This window comes from Crocodylus porosus, unplaced genomic scaffold (assembly GCF_001723895.1).
Source record: "Crocodylus porosus isolate Cpor-Errol unplaced genomic scaffold, CroPor_comp1, whole genome shotgun sequence".
NCBI classification, from domain to species: domain Eukaryota; kingdom Metazoa; phylum Chordata; order Crocodylia; family Crocodylidae; genus Crocodylus; species Crocodylus porosus.
In genome coordinates this window covers 15,465,139-15,483,149 of record NW_017728921.1, presented here as the reverse complement: position 1 = coordinate 15,483,149, position 18,011 = coordinate 15,465,139, and the positions used below count along the sequence as shown (strand labels likewise).

The window sequence follows — 18,011 nt, the reverse complement described above, 5'->3', positions numbered from 1 at the left end:
TGCATTACATAGAGAGCATTTGTATGGCTGGCTTATATTTGCCTTAAATGAAGCATATGGCATTTCAAGACAGTGCCTTTCTATTCTTGATTTTATATATTCCAGATAATTTAAACTAAAATAGGTCCTATGCATGCTTGGGTCCAAACTGTGTTGCTGAAGCTCCTCCCTTCCTCTAACCAGGCTTTAACATTTTTTTTGTCCTTGCTTTCCCAACAGGCCTAAACCACTTCTGCTTTTTGTTCTTTTTACTTAATTTCAGAATTAACTGGTTGTTTAACAGATTGTTGAACCCTGCAAAAACTGGTTTCTGTCTTTTAAAAGTAAAATTTGTTTCCATTCACTGTGTTCACATGTATCCTATGTATGCCTGTGCCTAAAGCCATTATTGACAATTCCTGTAAATTGTCTTTACGTGAAAGATTTTAGCATGTGCAGGAGTTATCTGATAATGGCTGTGGAGCCAAACAGTCCTTCCTTTGTAATCTGCTTCATCTGGTGAAAAGCTGTTATCCTTTCCTTGTACCCATTAACTTGATCCTAGTGCCATTTCTCCACTGCCCTTCCTTACAAGCACAGAATTACTTCTCCCTCCACCTCAGAGGCTGTGTGGGAATGGGAGGTACGCTTTCTAAGGTCTTTGCTTATGTGTGGTGACTGGATTGTTCTGTATTAAGCTCATCTTGGAGCAAGAAGCTCTTTATGGTGACTCATGAATACATTATAATCATTAATAGCATATCCAGCCCAGGAATGGCCATGATTACCTTGTATATCATGTCAAAATAAATCCAGACATGTGGAAAAAGACACTTTGATTTGAATAATCCTTAATGGAAGTCAATTGGGATGAGCAGTGTTTTCTGATGGAATAAGTCCCTTAAATTTTTTTCTCCGTTACGGATTCACGATCTCGGCTTCAGTTCAGAAGTAAAAATTGACCTTCTGAGAGAGGTTTGACAGTTAGCTTTGGGCACTTACAATGGTATAAAACCTTCTCGGTTACTAGATGTTCCTAAATAGAGATCGTCATTGGATGCCTTGTTCTCCTGAGCTAAAGCATAACATACTTACTTGCAAAAAAATATGGTGCTGTGTCTGTGGAAGAAGGCCTCTCTGCTCAACCACTTAAGGAGCTGAGGGAGTAAATGGTGCATGTTCTAGAGTCCTAGACCTTGATCCTGCTACTGGATACACATGGGCTGGTTTCATGGGATTTTGTTAGACAGATCCTGTACCTGCACACAGTCCTGTTGATTTTCATTTGTGTACTTCACAGCTCACCAAGGAGTCTGCCCATGCAGATCTAATTGCAGGTTCAGGGGTGTAGCCTGCCCTATAGTTTTCTTTCCATTTGTGTGCAGTAGCTATGTTTGCCACTGGTTTAGTATGCAGTATTTAGAATGATTTTGTTAGTGATGGTTTCATACCATTTACAACTTCTATTCTTTTTCAGGCTTCCAGTAGTGCAGGGAATCTCGGAGTGCTCATTCCTGTTATTGCTGTGGTGAGTATTCAAATGCAGTGTTTGCAGGCTGAATAATTTCCTCAAATAGATCATATATCAGTGCCGTTGAGTCAAATGATTTGAATCCTAAATAGTTTTAGTAAGTAAGCGTGAAAGACATGGTATAAACCAGTTTCCTGCAAGGAGGAAAAAATTAATAGGCATTCACTGTGATAATGACATGGCTCTCAAAGCAATTAGTTTTTTGTGATTCAGAGGCAGAGTTCTGTGGTTAGTCATCAATCCAGAGGTTTGTGATGATGTAAATAGCGCCACAGGGGATATTATGCAAGTAGCACGTGGCATGCACGGTATAGTAAGCAGCATGTAACAGGAGGTGGGGGGAGAATGGTGCCTTGGGAGAGGTTTGGAGAACAAAAGTTAATGGGAGATAAGTGAAAAAAATTCTTGCTTGGCAGCACAGTAGAAAGTCTGGAAAGAGCACAGATTAATTTTAAAAGCAAGAGAGAGGAAAGACTCCGTGTCTTCTGTGGACAAAGAATGGCATTCTTGATTTTAAAAAAAAAAAAAATTAGGAAAATGTCAAGATCACTGATGTTTGCTGAGAATGGTCTTCAAAAGTCTAAACTGAAATTAGCTTAGTGGAGCGTTTCCCATATAAAATTTGCCATCTTGGGCTGGGAATCCTTTTTGGGTCAGAATTACTTTTTAAGTCTAACAGTTAGTCCAGCCAGAGATTTAATTGATCCATGGTTGTGTACCCATGAACCACAAAAATTTAATAGTGTAGGCTGGGTTTGAAAGTTAGTGGAAGTTGGGCAGGTGACTCTTCTATCAAGTTCAGAGAAAACCAGTAGACACACACATATATTTTGGAATCCTAGAAATGGCAGCAGTCATTTTCTTCCTGCTTAGCAGAAAGATTTGTCACAAAAGATGTATTTGCATGCAGCTAATGAGGGTGGAAAAAAGAGGAATGTGTCAAATTCTTGCAGACATTGGTGGGGTGCCTACTGCCTAGTAGTTATTGTCTGTTGTTGTAGCCCAGCTAACAAGTACAATGACACTTCATAATTGTCCTGGTTTCACAGACAACTTGCTGAGACTTTTTTAAAGACATGTCTAAAACTTGTCTTTAAAGTCTGTCTTCTAAGGCTCAGATATAACCTCCTGCTGAATTCCTTGGCAACTGCAGAGGTTGAATCCTTAAATTACCGTAATGTTTCCATAAATATGTTGGATTCCTGCTGATATGGGTGCTGCTACCATGAAAAGTCTCTGGCTCAAAAACCAGGCAGCTTTAAATGAGACCGCTGCAGTCCTGTTTGGGACCTGTAATTTCCAATTGCGGTTTTCCATTTCCCACCAAAGTCTATCGGAATTTTTGGCATCGACTTCAGTAGGGGCAAGATCGAGCTCTTAAATTTAACCAGTTTCATTGGAGACATCCTGCCATGGGCTTTGAAACTTTTACTGTTTCACATATTTATTGATAAAACACATTTGCTCTGAATAGTTAATGGAAACTGCATTTTTTCTTAACCAAAGTCACCTTCAAATTGTGAAGAATAAATAGTGTCCGAAACTGTAGCAAGAGTTAATGGTTACATTATGGGTGCAGAAGCAAATATTTGATTTTCTTGCACAATGTATGAAGATCATGGGTTCTAAGCTACATTTGTTTTTCTGCTTGACCTCTTTCCCTTGCTAACAGGAATTGTCTTGATCTCAAAAAAATCCTGCTTCCAAATAATATTGTCTAATAATTTTAATTCTTGATAACTGATGGTATAATTTGATTTAGTGATTTATGCTTTGCTTTTAATATAAATACATATACCTAGTTTATGAAGAAGTAGAAAGCATTCTCATACTTGAAACACATTATTTAATGCTTTTCTAGCAAAAAGTTTTTAATAGTGAAAAATATTTATGTGAAAGAACCTCTTGAACAAGGATTTAGATATGAAGTAACAGTCATGGCATATTAAAAAAGGGAAAACATTTTGTTTGGCAAAATATCAACTCTTCATATTTTTTCAGTACAGCAGCTTTATTTGCCTTTAAATGTTAAAACAGTTTTATATGGAGTTGGATAAATAATTTCAAGGGACAAAAAAAATCAGAATTGTGCTGCATAAAAGCAAAACAAGATCAACAACGATTGTATAGTATAGGTTTTTTAACAAACTTAAAAGGCTACTTAATCCTTAAAGTAACTATTGATTGATACATAATGTCTTACTTTGCATATTTGTTGGTAGCCTAAGTTTAATAGTCAAGTAATGGAGATTTTGTGCCAAATGGTATGACAGACTGAGACGACAGGGTGTGCTCTGTAAAAGACGCAGGAAAAAGTAAGAGGCAAGAAATGTGACTGAGTCTTATCAGGGTATTCTAACAGTTGGTATAAAACATGTAATTTTTTGTTCCTCCATTAAATGATTGTCTTTGAAGTTGGGAGTGGGTTCCCACATTAAATAGAAGTGTGTTACGTTCATATGGATACCAAAAGAAGTCAGTAGGATTTGTGTTCCTACTATAAAAGCTGAAGGAACTACAAGTATTTCACTGCTCTTTCTGAAATTTTGTGTACCAAAATAAATTAGATTGAGTCTGGAATGGTTTTTCAGAACTTTCTTTTCTTTCATAAATGCTTTGTTTTATAGAAAAGACTTCTAGTAAAGTAATGGAGGAAAGAGAGAGTGGTGTTTACTTACTGAAATAAGTGCTTCCCCATCTCCAGCATTGTACATAAAATACCTTTTGCTATATGATGCAGAGGCAGTGATTTTTGTGGGTGATAACTGTTGTTGGGCTAGCTGTATGATTACAATAGACTTAGACAAGCTTTTGCAAACTGCGTTCTTCTTCTTGTCACCAAAATGTAAACTATTCTATGAATCTTACTGATTTATGTGTTAAACATTTGACCTCAAACAGCCTTGAAGAGCTAGAGTAACTCCATTGAAATAATGGGAGTTAAGCCCATGTAGAATGAAGAAACTGGTTAGTTTCTTACCCAGGCCTGTTAAATGGCTTTTTCCTACTGCCCCTCTTTTCTGTGCCTCACATGCACGGGCTTAATGCGATATGCACCTGCTGAGTGGGAAATCAGTTCAAGTTACTATTTACTCTTCCATTTAGCCCGCTGCAGGTTTTGGCTAGCTCTTCCCTAGAAATAGTGCCAGTTTCCTCCAGACTGAATTTGTGCCACAAAGTAATGAAGGGCAGATGCAAGCCTTATAAAGCTGAGAGTTTTAAAAAAAATGGGTACTTAACACTAGATTCCTAAGTCTGATTTAGGCATTAAGAAGGCCTAAAAAGCTGTTGTCTGTTTGAACATCCCTAAGGTGCCTACTTGTTCTTCAAATATAGATTTAAGATCTTAACTTCAAGCATCCACTTGGTCTAAATGTTTTATTTTCTCATTACATTTAATACACCGAAGTAGAATAAAGTGTAAGTTACCTAATGAAGTTTCAATACAGTTAATTCTGTCAATGCTTGATATTAACCTTTTAAGAATTGCTGTCAAATCATCTAGTGGTGTGAGTCCATTTGATGAGCGTCTCCACCAATACTGCATTTTCTTCTGATAGCAGTGACTCATGTAATGATAGCATCAGGGATCACTAATGTGCCAAACATTTTTTTCCTTTCAAATATTGCTATACTAAAACATAATCTCATAGCCTTGTGGGTAAGCATCCATACAGCACACCTCCATTCTCAGGACTTGCTAGGGTTAGCAACTCTACCCATAAACAGCAGGCAGTTGGTGCGATGCTCATAGATAAGGAACAGAAAGGGACGGTCAACAGTGAATCGAATCTGAGTGGAAAGGGGCATGAACCCCACAGTAGTCACAGCCACAGCCTGTGTGCCTTCCTCATTCACAGTGATTGTGCCTTGGTGGTTGAACTGTAAAATAAAATAGAAAATAAGACTCCAGACACTTAATATTGTATTCAGCAAGTTGTTCTACAATTAACTTACCCAGGAACGGTGAAGTTTAATTGCAATACTGCATTTTTTTCTATGCTACATGTGGTTCCCTGGCCCCCATAATTCCCGTATAGTAATACTTCTCTGGCTTTGGCTTCTGAAAACACTTACACCTGTCTGGCTATGACTAAGAGCAGCCTGACACTGTGCAGTGATTAACAGTCACAACATGACTGGTCTTCCGCTAGGTTGAGAGAAGCTCAGATCCCTTCTGCATACTCCAGGAGAGATTGGAATCTGTTTAGCTACTTAGCTAAGCTATGGAATATTTTAGTTTGTGTCTCCTTGATATATGACAGGAAACGATAAGGAAGGTGAATGAGGGCAGAAGAGGAAAACATTACCATGTTAATGGTGACTTTCTCATCTGATATTCCAGAATAGTTGCCTGCTTCATTAAACAGTTCTTGTATTCCCATGGATTTCAGAAAACCAATTAGGTTATAGCTCTTTTCCAGCTTAAATTTAGGCAGAACCACCTCTCTTGTTCTAGTAAGAAAGAAACAAAAACATTGAAACTCATGAGGTAACAGGTAACATACCATGTCATGTGGTGTGTCATATCCTTTGCTTTGCGTGTCTGATATTTCCGTTCTTACAAGTAGGCAGGACACTGAAATGTTCAGGAACCCTGATCCTCATTTTTCTGTGCTTAGCTTTCTAAATGGCAATTCCATGTCTGTTTAGCAGTAGTTGTACATCTAAAAGCCACAAAAACTGACTGCTGTATAATATATTGGCTTTTAATACCACAATTTTCCATTTGTAAGTTGACCCTACGTTTTCAGGTTCAGTTTTATGAAAGCAGCTTTTTCCCTGAGTATATGTGGATAATTACCTATGAAGTTCTTGAACTGCTGTTGCCCTTCAGACATCCCACAAGAGTGTCAAATAGCCAAGGAAAGGACCCAAAGGATTAAATGCACAGAAAATAAAAACTTGATTGAAAAAGCTCTGATCTGGTATTTTTGTGTGCAAAAATAATTCTGCAAGCATGAAAGTCAAATGTAGGAGTGGAAGTACAGAACAATCCCGTGTGTAAGTCAAACGAAATTGTCATGGTTCTTTTGCAGGAAAAAGGCAGACCTGGAATCGCTTCCAGTATTTTGCTTAAAAGGCTTATCAGTTACATTGCTGCAGTATGCGGGATTATGCATACAGGTGCACATAATTGAATATCCTTGTAAAACTTGTTAGGGAGCTGTAAATTCCCTGGCACAGTAAGCTGAAGTTCTGTGAATTATGGACTATAGACATAATTTGTTTCTTAAATGGAAGACCGTGCAATATTTATAGGATATTTTAAGGCTAGAAAGTCTGTTAGTATTGCCTAGTCCTGTATATCCCAGGCCATAGCATTTTACCAAGTGAATCCTTCATTAAATCCTGTATCAGTTTTGCAGCTTCTGTATTTTAACAGCCAGCATGATTTAAAAGGTATAATGATGGAGAATCTACCCTATCCCAAGATGAATTGTTTTACCACATGATAACCCACATGAGAAGATAAGAGTGTTACATCACACTGAGTTTTTTCAGAGGTAGCTTCGAGCTGCTGATCTCATCTATGCCTTTTTTCTCAAAGATGAAGAGCAGGACCTTTGTTAGGAAATGTCTCTTCTAAGGTAAACAGATTTTTTTAAAGTTTTTTTTTAAGTCTCTCACCAAAGGGCGGCCATTCTCTTTTTTCCTCTCAACCTTTGCCAGTCTTCTGAGTGACTGCTTTCTGAAACAACTCCTCTTTTAACTGTGACATCATCTTGCATTTAAGAGTGTAAAAATGCATATTGTTTAAAATAACCTAGCCTACCATATTCTTACATTATTCTGTAGACCTGAACTGTGTGGGGTTTGTTTTTTCATTCCACCACTTTTTCTGTTACCTACAGGCCTTACAAATGACTTTAGTTTTTCTAAATCATTGGTTAAACATACTCAAGTAGGCTCCATCCCCACGAGCAAGAATGTGTGGTTTGTAGTCCCTCAAAGCCTTTTGAGGCACCACAAAGTGCGTGCAGCACGTGTTAATCTGTTTGCCACGCTGCATATTTGCAGTGCAGGGCAAAATTAGATGCAGTGAAATCCCAGTATAAAGGAAAAAAAGCGCCAAAAAGTGGTGTGGCCCACATGGCAGCAGCATGCATCACCCAAAACCGGAGCTGCCATGCTCCAGCTGCTGGCCAGGCTCCATGTGCCCAGATTGCTGCTGCTGCTGCTGCTGCTGCTGCTGCTGCTGCCCCAGGAGGCTCTCAGGACCCCAGGTAGGGCACACAAATATGTGCCGCTGCTGTTTGTCCCCAGGGAAATGCATGTGCACGCTTGTGGGAACACACCCATAGTGTTGGGTCAAGGACAGTCCATTAAAAGACTTCTGATTGGGTGATAATTCCCTATTGCAATCAAGTACAAAGTTTTTAATCCATTTGGTTTTATGTATCATGCTAATATTTTAACCCGAGTGTAACGTGATACTGAGTCCAGTGTCATATATGAAATCAACGCTTTCACCTTTGGCAACCTTGTAATCTTGTCAAGAAATAAGTTAAGCTTTTAAGAAGACCTTTTTTCCATGAAAAGTACCTGTTTATCATACTTTTTTGCCATTTCTCCACCGCTTGAGGGGTCAGTTGCTTCTCCAGTGCCTTCAGGCCATTTAGTTTGTGCGGCAGCACGATCAGCATGCTGATGTTCCCCACATATGGCAGCTGGAGCACAGAGCAGTCTAGTTTGGGGTCTGCAGCAGCCAGGAAGTTCCCTTTCGTCTGCATCATGGGAACCTTGACCGTTTCTTTTTCATTCACACGGAATAGTCGTTTGTGTGTCATTTCCGCTGGAAACTTGTTTTCCCAGGTTCCTGTCAATTCAGTGCCAAAAAAAAAAAGCTTAATTTTTTTTTTTCTCTGCCCCTAGATAGGAATGTTTTTAAAAAATATTTTTGGGGGTGGAGGCTTATTTGGAAATACCGGTAAACGGCTGGCTGTTCATTTTAAGTTGTGGCCTCTTAAAGGGCTACATGTTTAATAAGTATCTAGATTTTTAAAAATTGAGATGTGAAAATGTGTGCATGAGATGTGTATGAAGGGCATATTTGTCTGGAAATACCTCCGATAGAAAGCATGCTTCCTTGGGTTATTTTGTTAGTTGCAAGCTTTAAAGGAATATAGGTCTACAGATCAGTGCAGTTCTGATGTGAGGTATTGAAAATCCATATTTAGTTATGAGACAAATGTAACATAACATGGAGAAAACTGAGGTTTTATTCTTCATATGAAATGACATTTATACAGAATGGTTTGGTTTCATGACACTTAAACCATTAAAAAACAAAAACTATGATGGTATCTGTTTTGATCATGACCAGGGGTTGAGTTCTCAATTATGTGACTCTTAACTCCTGCCAGGTCTTACAAAGAGCTGAGAATTTTTGATACTTTGCAGGATCAGGCAGGCGCCAAGGAGTGGTAGATTAGCTCATGCTAAAGTCAATGAAAAGTACCTTTGCATTGACTTTAGTGGAAATTGGCTAAGGCACTATGTGAGGCCTCTTTGGTTGTCCCAAGTGTCTTGATAGGGCAATGGAAGAACAATTTTGAAAGAATGTAATTGATGATGTCTTTTCAGCATGGCAGTGTATTTTGAGTTGTGCCTCTGGAATGGGCTTTCTTTGGATAGGCATGGCTGATACTTACTCTCTTATTTGGGGATATTGGTATCCCCTTTAAAAACCAGGGCTGTCAGATAGCCCTTGATGAGCAAATAAGTGTGTGGAAGCATTATTATATAACCTTTTAAAGACCCTGTAACTGTATAGTGTTAGGAAGTTAGTATCTTAATCTTGGTGTTGTGGATCCCACCATAAAACACGTGTGTGTTCACACCATCTGAACAAGGAATTCTGGTGATTCTCTTTGTAAGTTTTTACCTTCACCTCAAAAGGCTGCCATTGTGTGGTAGTCTGTAGTGGCTGGTAACTTGGAGAGAATCTGATGCACTTAATGTTCTCCTTGCTCACCTAACTGTGCTGTCACATGCCAGAGAAACCTAAAGATTGTGTGCTTACTGTTTATCCCCAGACTAATACTGAATTGCACAGGTGACCGTTCTCAGTTTTGTTTTCTAACATTGATAATGTTAAGTTTTTTCCTAACACAGGGTGTTAGGTACTGTAAATATGATATAATTATTCAGAATTATTTTAAGGCTACAAAAGTTGTCTGAGAAGCCTCATTACAATTTGAAAAACTGAAGTTAGGTAGGTTTAAGGAGGAGGAACCAAGATCGGGACCATGACAATATATGCAGGGCCAGCATTTTTATAGTAAAAATGCCTTTGGAGGAGCGAACATAGTTTTTAGTTGATGTTTTTTTTTGTTTTTTTTTTGAAGTATGGAGATATAGATAGCTATCAGAGGGAAGCAGATTGTTTTTACCTGAGGACCCATGGCAGCAAGTGTACCTGCTGACTTGATACATGGTGTTAGTTTTCCAAAAGGCAGCCCAAACTTCAGAATTGAAGTTAAGAAGTGACAACTCAGACATAACCATGTCTGTTAGGTATAGGTTTTTTGCAGGCTTTAAAAATCTAGCAGTTTAGTCCCCTTGCCGCTTTATAAACACTCATTGTAAAGAGTAAAAGGCAAGCCTGATGTTACCTTGCTTTCTCAAGAAGAGGGCTGCTGCATCATGAATAAGGTGGAAGCAGTGGAGAAGTACTAATAGGAGCTGCTCTTAGGGAGACTTTCCATAACTTATCATTATGATCAGGAAGATGGGTATTATGTGAAAAAAGGAAAATATAAGTTCCTTCAACCATGCTGTGAGAAGCCCCCATAGATCAGACATAGTTTGAAGAGTCTTAATTTGACTGTCTCTGAACATATTACTACATAATAACATGAAGAAATGACTTCAGGGTTTCACCCTGATACCTCCATGAAATATCAAGCCTAGAGGGGAGTCCATTAAGTCAAACATTTACTGGAGCTGTAATGGCTCATTGGACTAGGATGGTGAAGGCACAGTTGGCGAAGTTACAGGAGAGAGCAGATATCACAGATTGGTGACCTGGCAATGCAGTGCACCCATCTTCAGATGTTTAGAGGAAGCTGGGTTCACAATCCTGGGGACTACAGCCAGCCAGTGAAGAGGAGGCTTAGCCAATAGCATAATAAAGGGAATTGTGGCTTTTCTCCAACACGTTGTGAGATCATGCTCTTGACTAGAACAAGGGAAGAGCTAGGTACAGACTTTATAATGTCTCCTCTCGTGAACTCACTTTGGCAATGGTATTGTTTGTTTTGGGTAATGTGGGTTCTTTCCAGCACCGCCTGAAAGCAAGTCCTCCTTTTGGGCCTGGGTTGGGACCAATTTACACTCTACTGATGTGACGTCCGAGCCCAACTTTTGTTATTAATCCTTCCCACAAACAAGACTTCTCTTTTCTCTGGGGTTTAGATGTTCTTTCAGGACACAGTAAGAACTTTGCATCAATTTAGAGATTATATTCCCAGTATTTAGAAGTTATTTCTGTAAGAGGCTTTGCATCTATTTTGAATAGAATGAGAAACTGCCAGTGTTTGGGGGTTATGGCAATTCATATTCCTCTGTGGTGACCCACAAGGCTTTTATCTCCATTGCTTGTCTTTTGTCTTTTCATGCCAGTCAAGAGCCTCTGGGAAGTAATTCTGGATGCACTAAACAACTTAGTTACCGAAGTAATGAGCAAAGTAACTGGCTGATGCTTGATAAAAAGCCAACAAGGGGTCATTCAGACCCCTAATAAGAGATTGAGAGTGCCAGTTCTGGAGGAGACTGGAAACCTACCTATTACAAAATCATTATCACTGGGATTGAGTGGCCTCCACTGCCTTCTCAATCACATTCCTCATAAAAGGTGTGAGAGCAGAGCCTGCATGGTAACTGGTAAGCAGTCCACTGTGGAGTGTGCATGACTATGCGGGGTGGAGGGTGGGAATGGAAACTTGGATTTCAGAGACGAATATCTGTCTCCCATCCCTGAGAAGGTGTTACCAAAACTTAGCAGTAATGATGCAAGAAACTCTAACCTTGTAAACAATCAAGATGAACAAAAATTAGAATATCTGGTAGAGAGGGCTGGGAAACGTCAACAACTTATGAGCAAATTCATCAAGAGAAATAAACCCAAGAAGACTTCAGTCTTGAAGACGTATATTGGGAGCCTATGGCTCTAATGAGGAAAAGTCCTGGAGAGAAGTGCAGAGTTGACTTGCAAAGAAAAGGTTGAGAAACTAGGATTTGTTGGATTCAAGCTGGCCAGGCAATCGGTGGTAGTAATAAGTTGCCTTCCTCTGTGGAGTTGCTAGCAACAAGGAAAGAAATACATTTATCAGGTGTTTGCTGACATCAGAGAAATGTTGAAACCCAGAAATCTTGGGTTCCCTTCTAGACTGTGGAGGGGAGTATACTTTACAGGTCATATTTTTCTTGTTTTTCTCCTCTTCAGTCTCTCCTAGTCTCATATCTCCCTGATGACTTCCTGTCCCAATCTCTGTCTCCCAGCTGGGTCTCTCATCCCATCCTTCTTGTTCAGCGAGCCCTTGTAGTCCCCTTGTCCTAGGCTCTTCATCTTATTTCGGTCTTCCCCACCATCTCCCCCAGATTCTTTCTTTGTGTTCCTCATTTCAGTCTCTTCCCTGTCAGTCTCTCTAGGCTCGTCCTTCAGGCATCTTGTCCAGCTAATCCTATGCCTTCTGTCATGTTTGGTTTTTAACATGAAGGAAATAATAAATGTTCTTTCACTTGTTCTGAAATGGCTTTTGAGACAAAAAATTCAAACTGAGGTAAGTGGCCAGCCTGGAGAATTTCTGCCCAAAGAATTAGTTTGGCAGGATTTTTAGAAGCCTCTCAAAACAAGCATCTAATGAGATCCATCAGACTCTTAACTGTAGACAGACAACTAGCTGCTCATCTTGATTGTTTACAAGGTTAGAGTTTCTTGCATCATTACTGCTAAGTTTTGGTAACACCTCCTCAGGGATGGCCCTGAATGCGCTCTCTGGCATGTGGCAGGTTGCCCTGGTTGGGGCAGGGGAGGCTGGGGTGAGTACCTGGCCTGGCCCCAGCAGCCTTACCTGAGATCCTGCGTCTCTCCAGGGCTTCAGCAGCAGTAATCCAGGGACGCAAAGCCTGGCTCTGGCCAGCCAAGCTCCAGTTTCAAGTGGCACATGCTGCAGCCATGAGCACCACCCTACTTTTTTCTCCTGCATGTTTTGGTTTTGGTTTGTTTTTTTCTCTTGTTTTGTTCTGTGTTTTTGACACCAGAATCTCCCAGTGTCAAAAAACTGCCACTCTGCTAATTAGCAGTGCTGCAAACTGCACATGTGCACTCATGGCAACTCGCCTATAGTATCTCAGTGTCCTGTTTTAGCTTTTTCAGGCCATGCCTACACAGTAAACTTACTGTGCCCTGCAGTGGTATATTAAACCAGAAGCAATGCAGCTGCACCCACACAGCCCTCTTGCTGTGCTAATTGTCACAGCTGGGTGACACTGCTAGTTAACCTGTCTCTATACCTGTGACACGATGCAGACATGGTTACGCTCCCAATTTTGTGAAGCAACTTGTACAAAGCAGCCTAGCATACTTGGCAGGATTCTTGGGGAAGTAAATTTAGGCATGGCTTAGACAATCAATCTGTTAAGGTAACAACTTTTCAGCCCCTTCAGGATGCTCTTAGTTTGCCCTGCATATGTTCATAGAGGACACGTATACTTTAAGCTCAGGCTCCCTGCACATGGCTGCTCCTCTGAGTTCTGAATATTTCAAAACAAACATTTTGGACAAAATCAACTTGGAGTAGCTGCAAAAAAAGCGAATGGAGTTGCCCTCAGATGTCACTGTTACCTGGGGTTATCATAGCATCACGGAAATGAGGGTTGGAAGGGACCTCAGGAGGTCATCTAGTCCAGCCCCTACTCAAAGCAGAACCCATCCGCAACTTGGTCATTCCAGCCAGGTCTTGGTCGAGCTGGGCCTTAAAAACCTCCAAGGATGGAGATGCCACAATCTCGCTGGGTAACCTGTTCCAGTGCTTCACTGTCCTCCCAGTGAAACAGTTTTTCGTAATATCTAACCTACACTTCTCTTGCTGTAGCTTGAAACCGTTGCTCCTTGTTCTGTCATCAGCCACCACTGAAAACAGTCTAGCCCTAGCCCTTTTCAGGTATTTAACGACTGCTATCAAATCCCCCTCAACCTTCTTTTCTGCCGACTAAATAAACCCAGCTCCCTCAGCCTCTTCTCATAAGTCATGTGCCCCAGCCCCCTAATAATTTTTTGCCCTCTTCTGGACTCTCTCCAACTTGTCCACATCCTTTTTGTAAGTGGGGCCCAAAACTGGACACAGTATTCGACTGTTGTTCTTTGTTTTATATTTAGAGTGCAAATTCTTTTACACAATCGTTGTATAACACCTTGTGCTGTGGAGTCCTGGTGCATGGCTGGGGCCTCTGTCTTATCTAGATGGGCAGATAATGGTAATTCAGTAATCAGCAGGATACTGACATTAAAAAGCTGCTATTGTTGCTGCCTAAGGTTTGATTCGTTCTTGGTTGCTCAGATGTATGCCATAAAATATAATAAATCAATGTATTCTATTGCTGAATATTGAAATAAGGATTTTTACCTTTAAAATAAAGACAGTTGAGAATCATCATCACTGTTGCAGGATTTATGTTCACAAGAGCTTCTTTTATTAATCCTTTGGTGAGCTTCATAATACGCTCGTTGATTTTAGTTATGTAGGCAGGATCTGAGAAGTCGGTTAGTTGAGCCTCCGCAAAGTAGTAACTCTTCATATTGTTTCTGAAATCACTCAGAATGGAAAAGTCCTTCTGAATATACAGATCATTGACTGACCTCAGGGTGTAACCAAAGTTACGTCGGAAGAGCCGATGAGTTAGTTTACGGAAGAGGTTGTGAATCGTCATGATCTCGTATGTAGAGCTGGCGTTAATGAAGTCTCGAAAGCCTAAAACTGATAGTACTTCTTGTTGAGTCTGTCCCTTCAGTCCCAATGAAATCATTGCCATTGCGGTGGAAATGCCAACAGGAGCCATCAGAATGTTGTCTGTAGCGTTGGTGCTTTCTGTCAGACTCCGAAAAAGATCAAAGCCAAAGTTTGCATTGAGGATATTAAGACGCTGGATTCTGGTTTTACCGTGGAAAAGTTGAAGAATATTCCCTTGCTGAATTTCAGAAATCGTATATGGGACAGCATCAATTATGTCACTGTAGTCATCATCTTCGTTCAGTATCTTCTCCCAGTCTAAGTAATCTTCCTCTTCTTCTTCTTCAGCAATCAGGTCATTGGTTATGGTGTTTTCCCTGTGGAACTCTGGTGGAAGATCAGGCATATCATGGGATCCGTTTTCATGGAGATGACCATTTTTTACGCTCTGAAAATGCTCACTGAAGTCTTTGATCCCACAAAACGCAGGTGTTACGATGAGAGAGAAGGCAAATAAATCAAAGAGGAACTTCATTTTGGTGCATTGAGAGCTGGAAAATACCAATGTATTTTAGTGAGAGAGTGTGGTGATCAACCCTTTAAGCGGTCACCTAGTGTTGAAGTATGTTGTTCTTTTTTACCTACATCACATTCCAACTTCAGTTTGCACACACATCATCTGCTACAAGCAAGCCTTAATTTCTCAGAAAATGAGGGCTTTAAAAAAATTAGAGGACTGAACCATTGTATGAAAATAGCTTCTAAATGTTTGAATTGTGGGGATGGGATGGGAATCCTCAATTAAAATTGCACATCAGAGGGTCAAGAGAAATTAATCAAATGCTGTAAGGATGGGATTTCTTGAGGACAGTGTCTTTGGAAGGACAACACTGAATTAGGATGGAATAAGGGTCTATGCAAAAAGACACCCATTTCATTAACATTTACAGTTCTGCTAATAATCCTACTGAGACTGTTTATAACATGTAAAGTTAAGCCCTTGAATTCTTCTTTGCCAGATCAGGACCTTTTTTAGGTGTGGTTCCTTAATTTTTTAAGGAACTGATTAAAAAAATAATTTTCTTTTTTGAGGGAATTGTTTGGCTTTCTGGGCATTGTGTCTGGTGGGAAGGGTTGTTTTTGTGTGTTTCTTTGTGAAGGATTATGCATTGTCTAGCACTTCCATAAAGTGAGAGAGCTCTGTTAATACAAAGAATGCAGCCAACACTTTTTAATGATTAGAAAAGCAAGTTTCTGAGAAGGCAAGTATCACATTGAAGGAATTAGCCTCAGTTATTCCCTAACTGAGGGCATTTATGTAGAATCCATTTATCATGTGAAATAATAGCCCTCCCATTCCTTTGAGGATGTGTGTGTGTATGTATGTGTGTGTGTACACACACATGCACGCGCACGCACACCCTGTTGTTAGTGTCACATGTAAAGGAACTCGGGGACCTGATTTCCGAGGTGCAAACAGGCTGAAATACTTAACCACATAATTGATATGGATCCAGTAATCCACGATCTGAAATGCATGAAAAAGTGGTAATTCACTAATGCAATTTCAGGAGGACTGAAAGGCAGGGGTTTAGGAACCCTTATGCCCTGCACTACAACACCAACTGTGAAAGGGATAAAAACAGCTGGAAATGCAAAGTCTGGATTTCTAAACTGCTTGCCTGTAGCTAGGTGACTTTACTCTTATTTTGTTTTACATTAGTTTCATTGCTCTGTATAGGACATAGTTTAGAAGAAAAATAATATTTAGAAGCTATAATGTGGACAAATAATATTGAATGGCATCTTTACAAGGAATTTTTTTTTAAAATGAAGAAAACATTTTTTTTTAAAAGCCTTGGAAGATCTTAATAAGAAAGGAGAGCTAAGTAGGAAGTGGAAAGAAGAAACACTTTAAATATGTCCTAATGTCATCCAAATAATGATTCTCATTTTCTTGTCTACTGATGTACAAAAAGAACAAAGATCAATTATCTTAAAAACATCTGAGAAGATTATTCCACCTTGAAACAAAATATTCTGCATTTTTAAGGCTCTGTCACAGAACACCATTAAAAACGTCTGCTGTGTGGTGAGTGAAGGATTGTCATCTTAATGCTTCTCCTTTGTTTAAAATGTAAATGACTTCTACATTTTTTGTTTGAGAGGTAGTTGTGTGCAATAACCGCTAATGAAAGATAAGTGCTTTCTGCCTCAGTTACGGTGTTGACATACTTTTTGTGGTGCCTAGCTTTTACATTCTCATCTTTCCCAGAGTTTAATGTATTATTTGCCCTCAGTTTACTGTGGACAACTTATTTCCACACCCCTCTACACACACACGTTTTGGAGTACATTTTTTCTTAATAGGCTTTTAACTTCAGTCAAAATCTGAGAAAATGTCTTACCTCCAAGCCACTGAGCAGGAAGGATGTGTTGAAGAGCTCAGGTAGGGTGAAAGGCAGGGTTTAAATCTGAACTTTGATGCCAGCAAATTGTCTCTTCCCCCAAAGCAAACATGTCCTAAGTCAAACACCGTTAAACATGCTGCATCAGCCAAAACCCCTCTACTTATTTAGTGGTCCTTGCCAAGTGATTTGTTTCTTCCATGGAGGTTGTGTGGAGGCTTTTATAGTTTGTGGGATGATTCCTTGCTTTGGTTCTGTTTGTGGATTTGAAAATCATCAAATGTTTCCCTCAAATTGTGGCCACATTTTATGTTTGTTCTCTTGGGGAGCGCATATGTGGCTGTCAGTTTTACTTTTGCTGCACCCTCTTTTTGTGGACATCTTGCACACAGACACTGTTAAAATAATAGTATTTCAGCTGCAGAATCAACAGCAGTGCCAAACCAAGCATCTTAAAGGCAAAAAAGAACTGATCACTGACCTTGTCCTTTGAGTTGAGCAACACCATTGGGGCTGGGGGGGGGACGGGATCACAAGCGCTAAGGCACACAGATGATTCAAGGCCATAGCGGAAGTGCTCTTGAATTCAGTTAAACATGTTGTCACACGGACGCAAAGAAGGAAACAGACCCTCTTCTTAAGTCTCACTGTTCCTTTAGGCTCTGTTTGTTGTAGCTACCTCTTGTTCCTTGTCTGTAGCTAGCGTGTAAGCCCTTTGAGGCAGGGAACATCTTCCCATTATGTGCAAATACCGTGCCTAGAATTCCTGAGTGGGTCCTCTCTGGATCTGATGGTGGCTGGTCCACCTTATTCAAGACTATATTGCTGGAAACCGCTGTGTTCTCCCTAGTAAAATAGCACTTTTTCCTGCTTAAGCTCAGGTGAAACGTTGACTATAATAATGATATAATATTAATGTATATAATGAGAGTAATTATTTCTCATATCTGCTTGAGATGTGCAGTTTACAAAGTGTTTCTTCTTTGCACGAAATCCGTGTGATCTAACAAGGTGCCGGAGGCTTTTTAATAGATTCATAAGCATGCTGTTAATTTTCTACACCTCTGGAGAGAATTACTACATGACTAGGAAGACTCTCGCCCATAAGTCACGTTTGTGTATAAATATTTAACTCAC

General features: G+C 39.9%; 2 protein-coding genes across 3 annotated transcripts in view; one reads left to right on the top strand and one right to left on the bottom strand.

Annotated features, from left to right (window-relative positions):
* PI4KA (phosphatidylinositol 4-kinase alpha) overlaps nt 1-18,011 on the top strand; it is an 86,923-nt gene that overhangs the window by 34,098 nt on the left and 34,814 nt on the right. For both annotated transcript variants that reach the window (XM_019539082.1, XM_019539081.1), the window contains one exon: nt 1,457-1,507. In XM_019539082.1, coding sequence (XP_019394627.1) covers nt 1,457-1,507 — 51 coding nt within the window. The remainder of the gene's footprint in view (nt 1-1,456; nt 1,508-18,011) is intronic.
* Nucleotides 3,503-16,980, bottom strand: SERPIND1 (serpin family D member 1). Its single transcript, XM_019539083.1, has 5 exons — nt 16,875-16,980; nt 14,143-15,017; nt 8,057-8,330; nt 5,821-5,965; nt 3,503-5,392 (listed from the first exon to the last, which is right to left on the bottom strand). Exons 2-5 carry the CDS (start codon nt 14,999-15,001, stop codon nt 5,201-5,203), a joined length of 1,470 nt encoding a protein of 489 aa, XP_019394628.1. The 5' UTR covers nt 15,002-15,017; nt 16,875-16,980; the 3' UTR covers nt 3,503-5,200.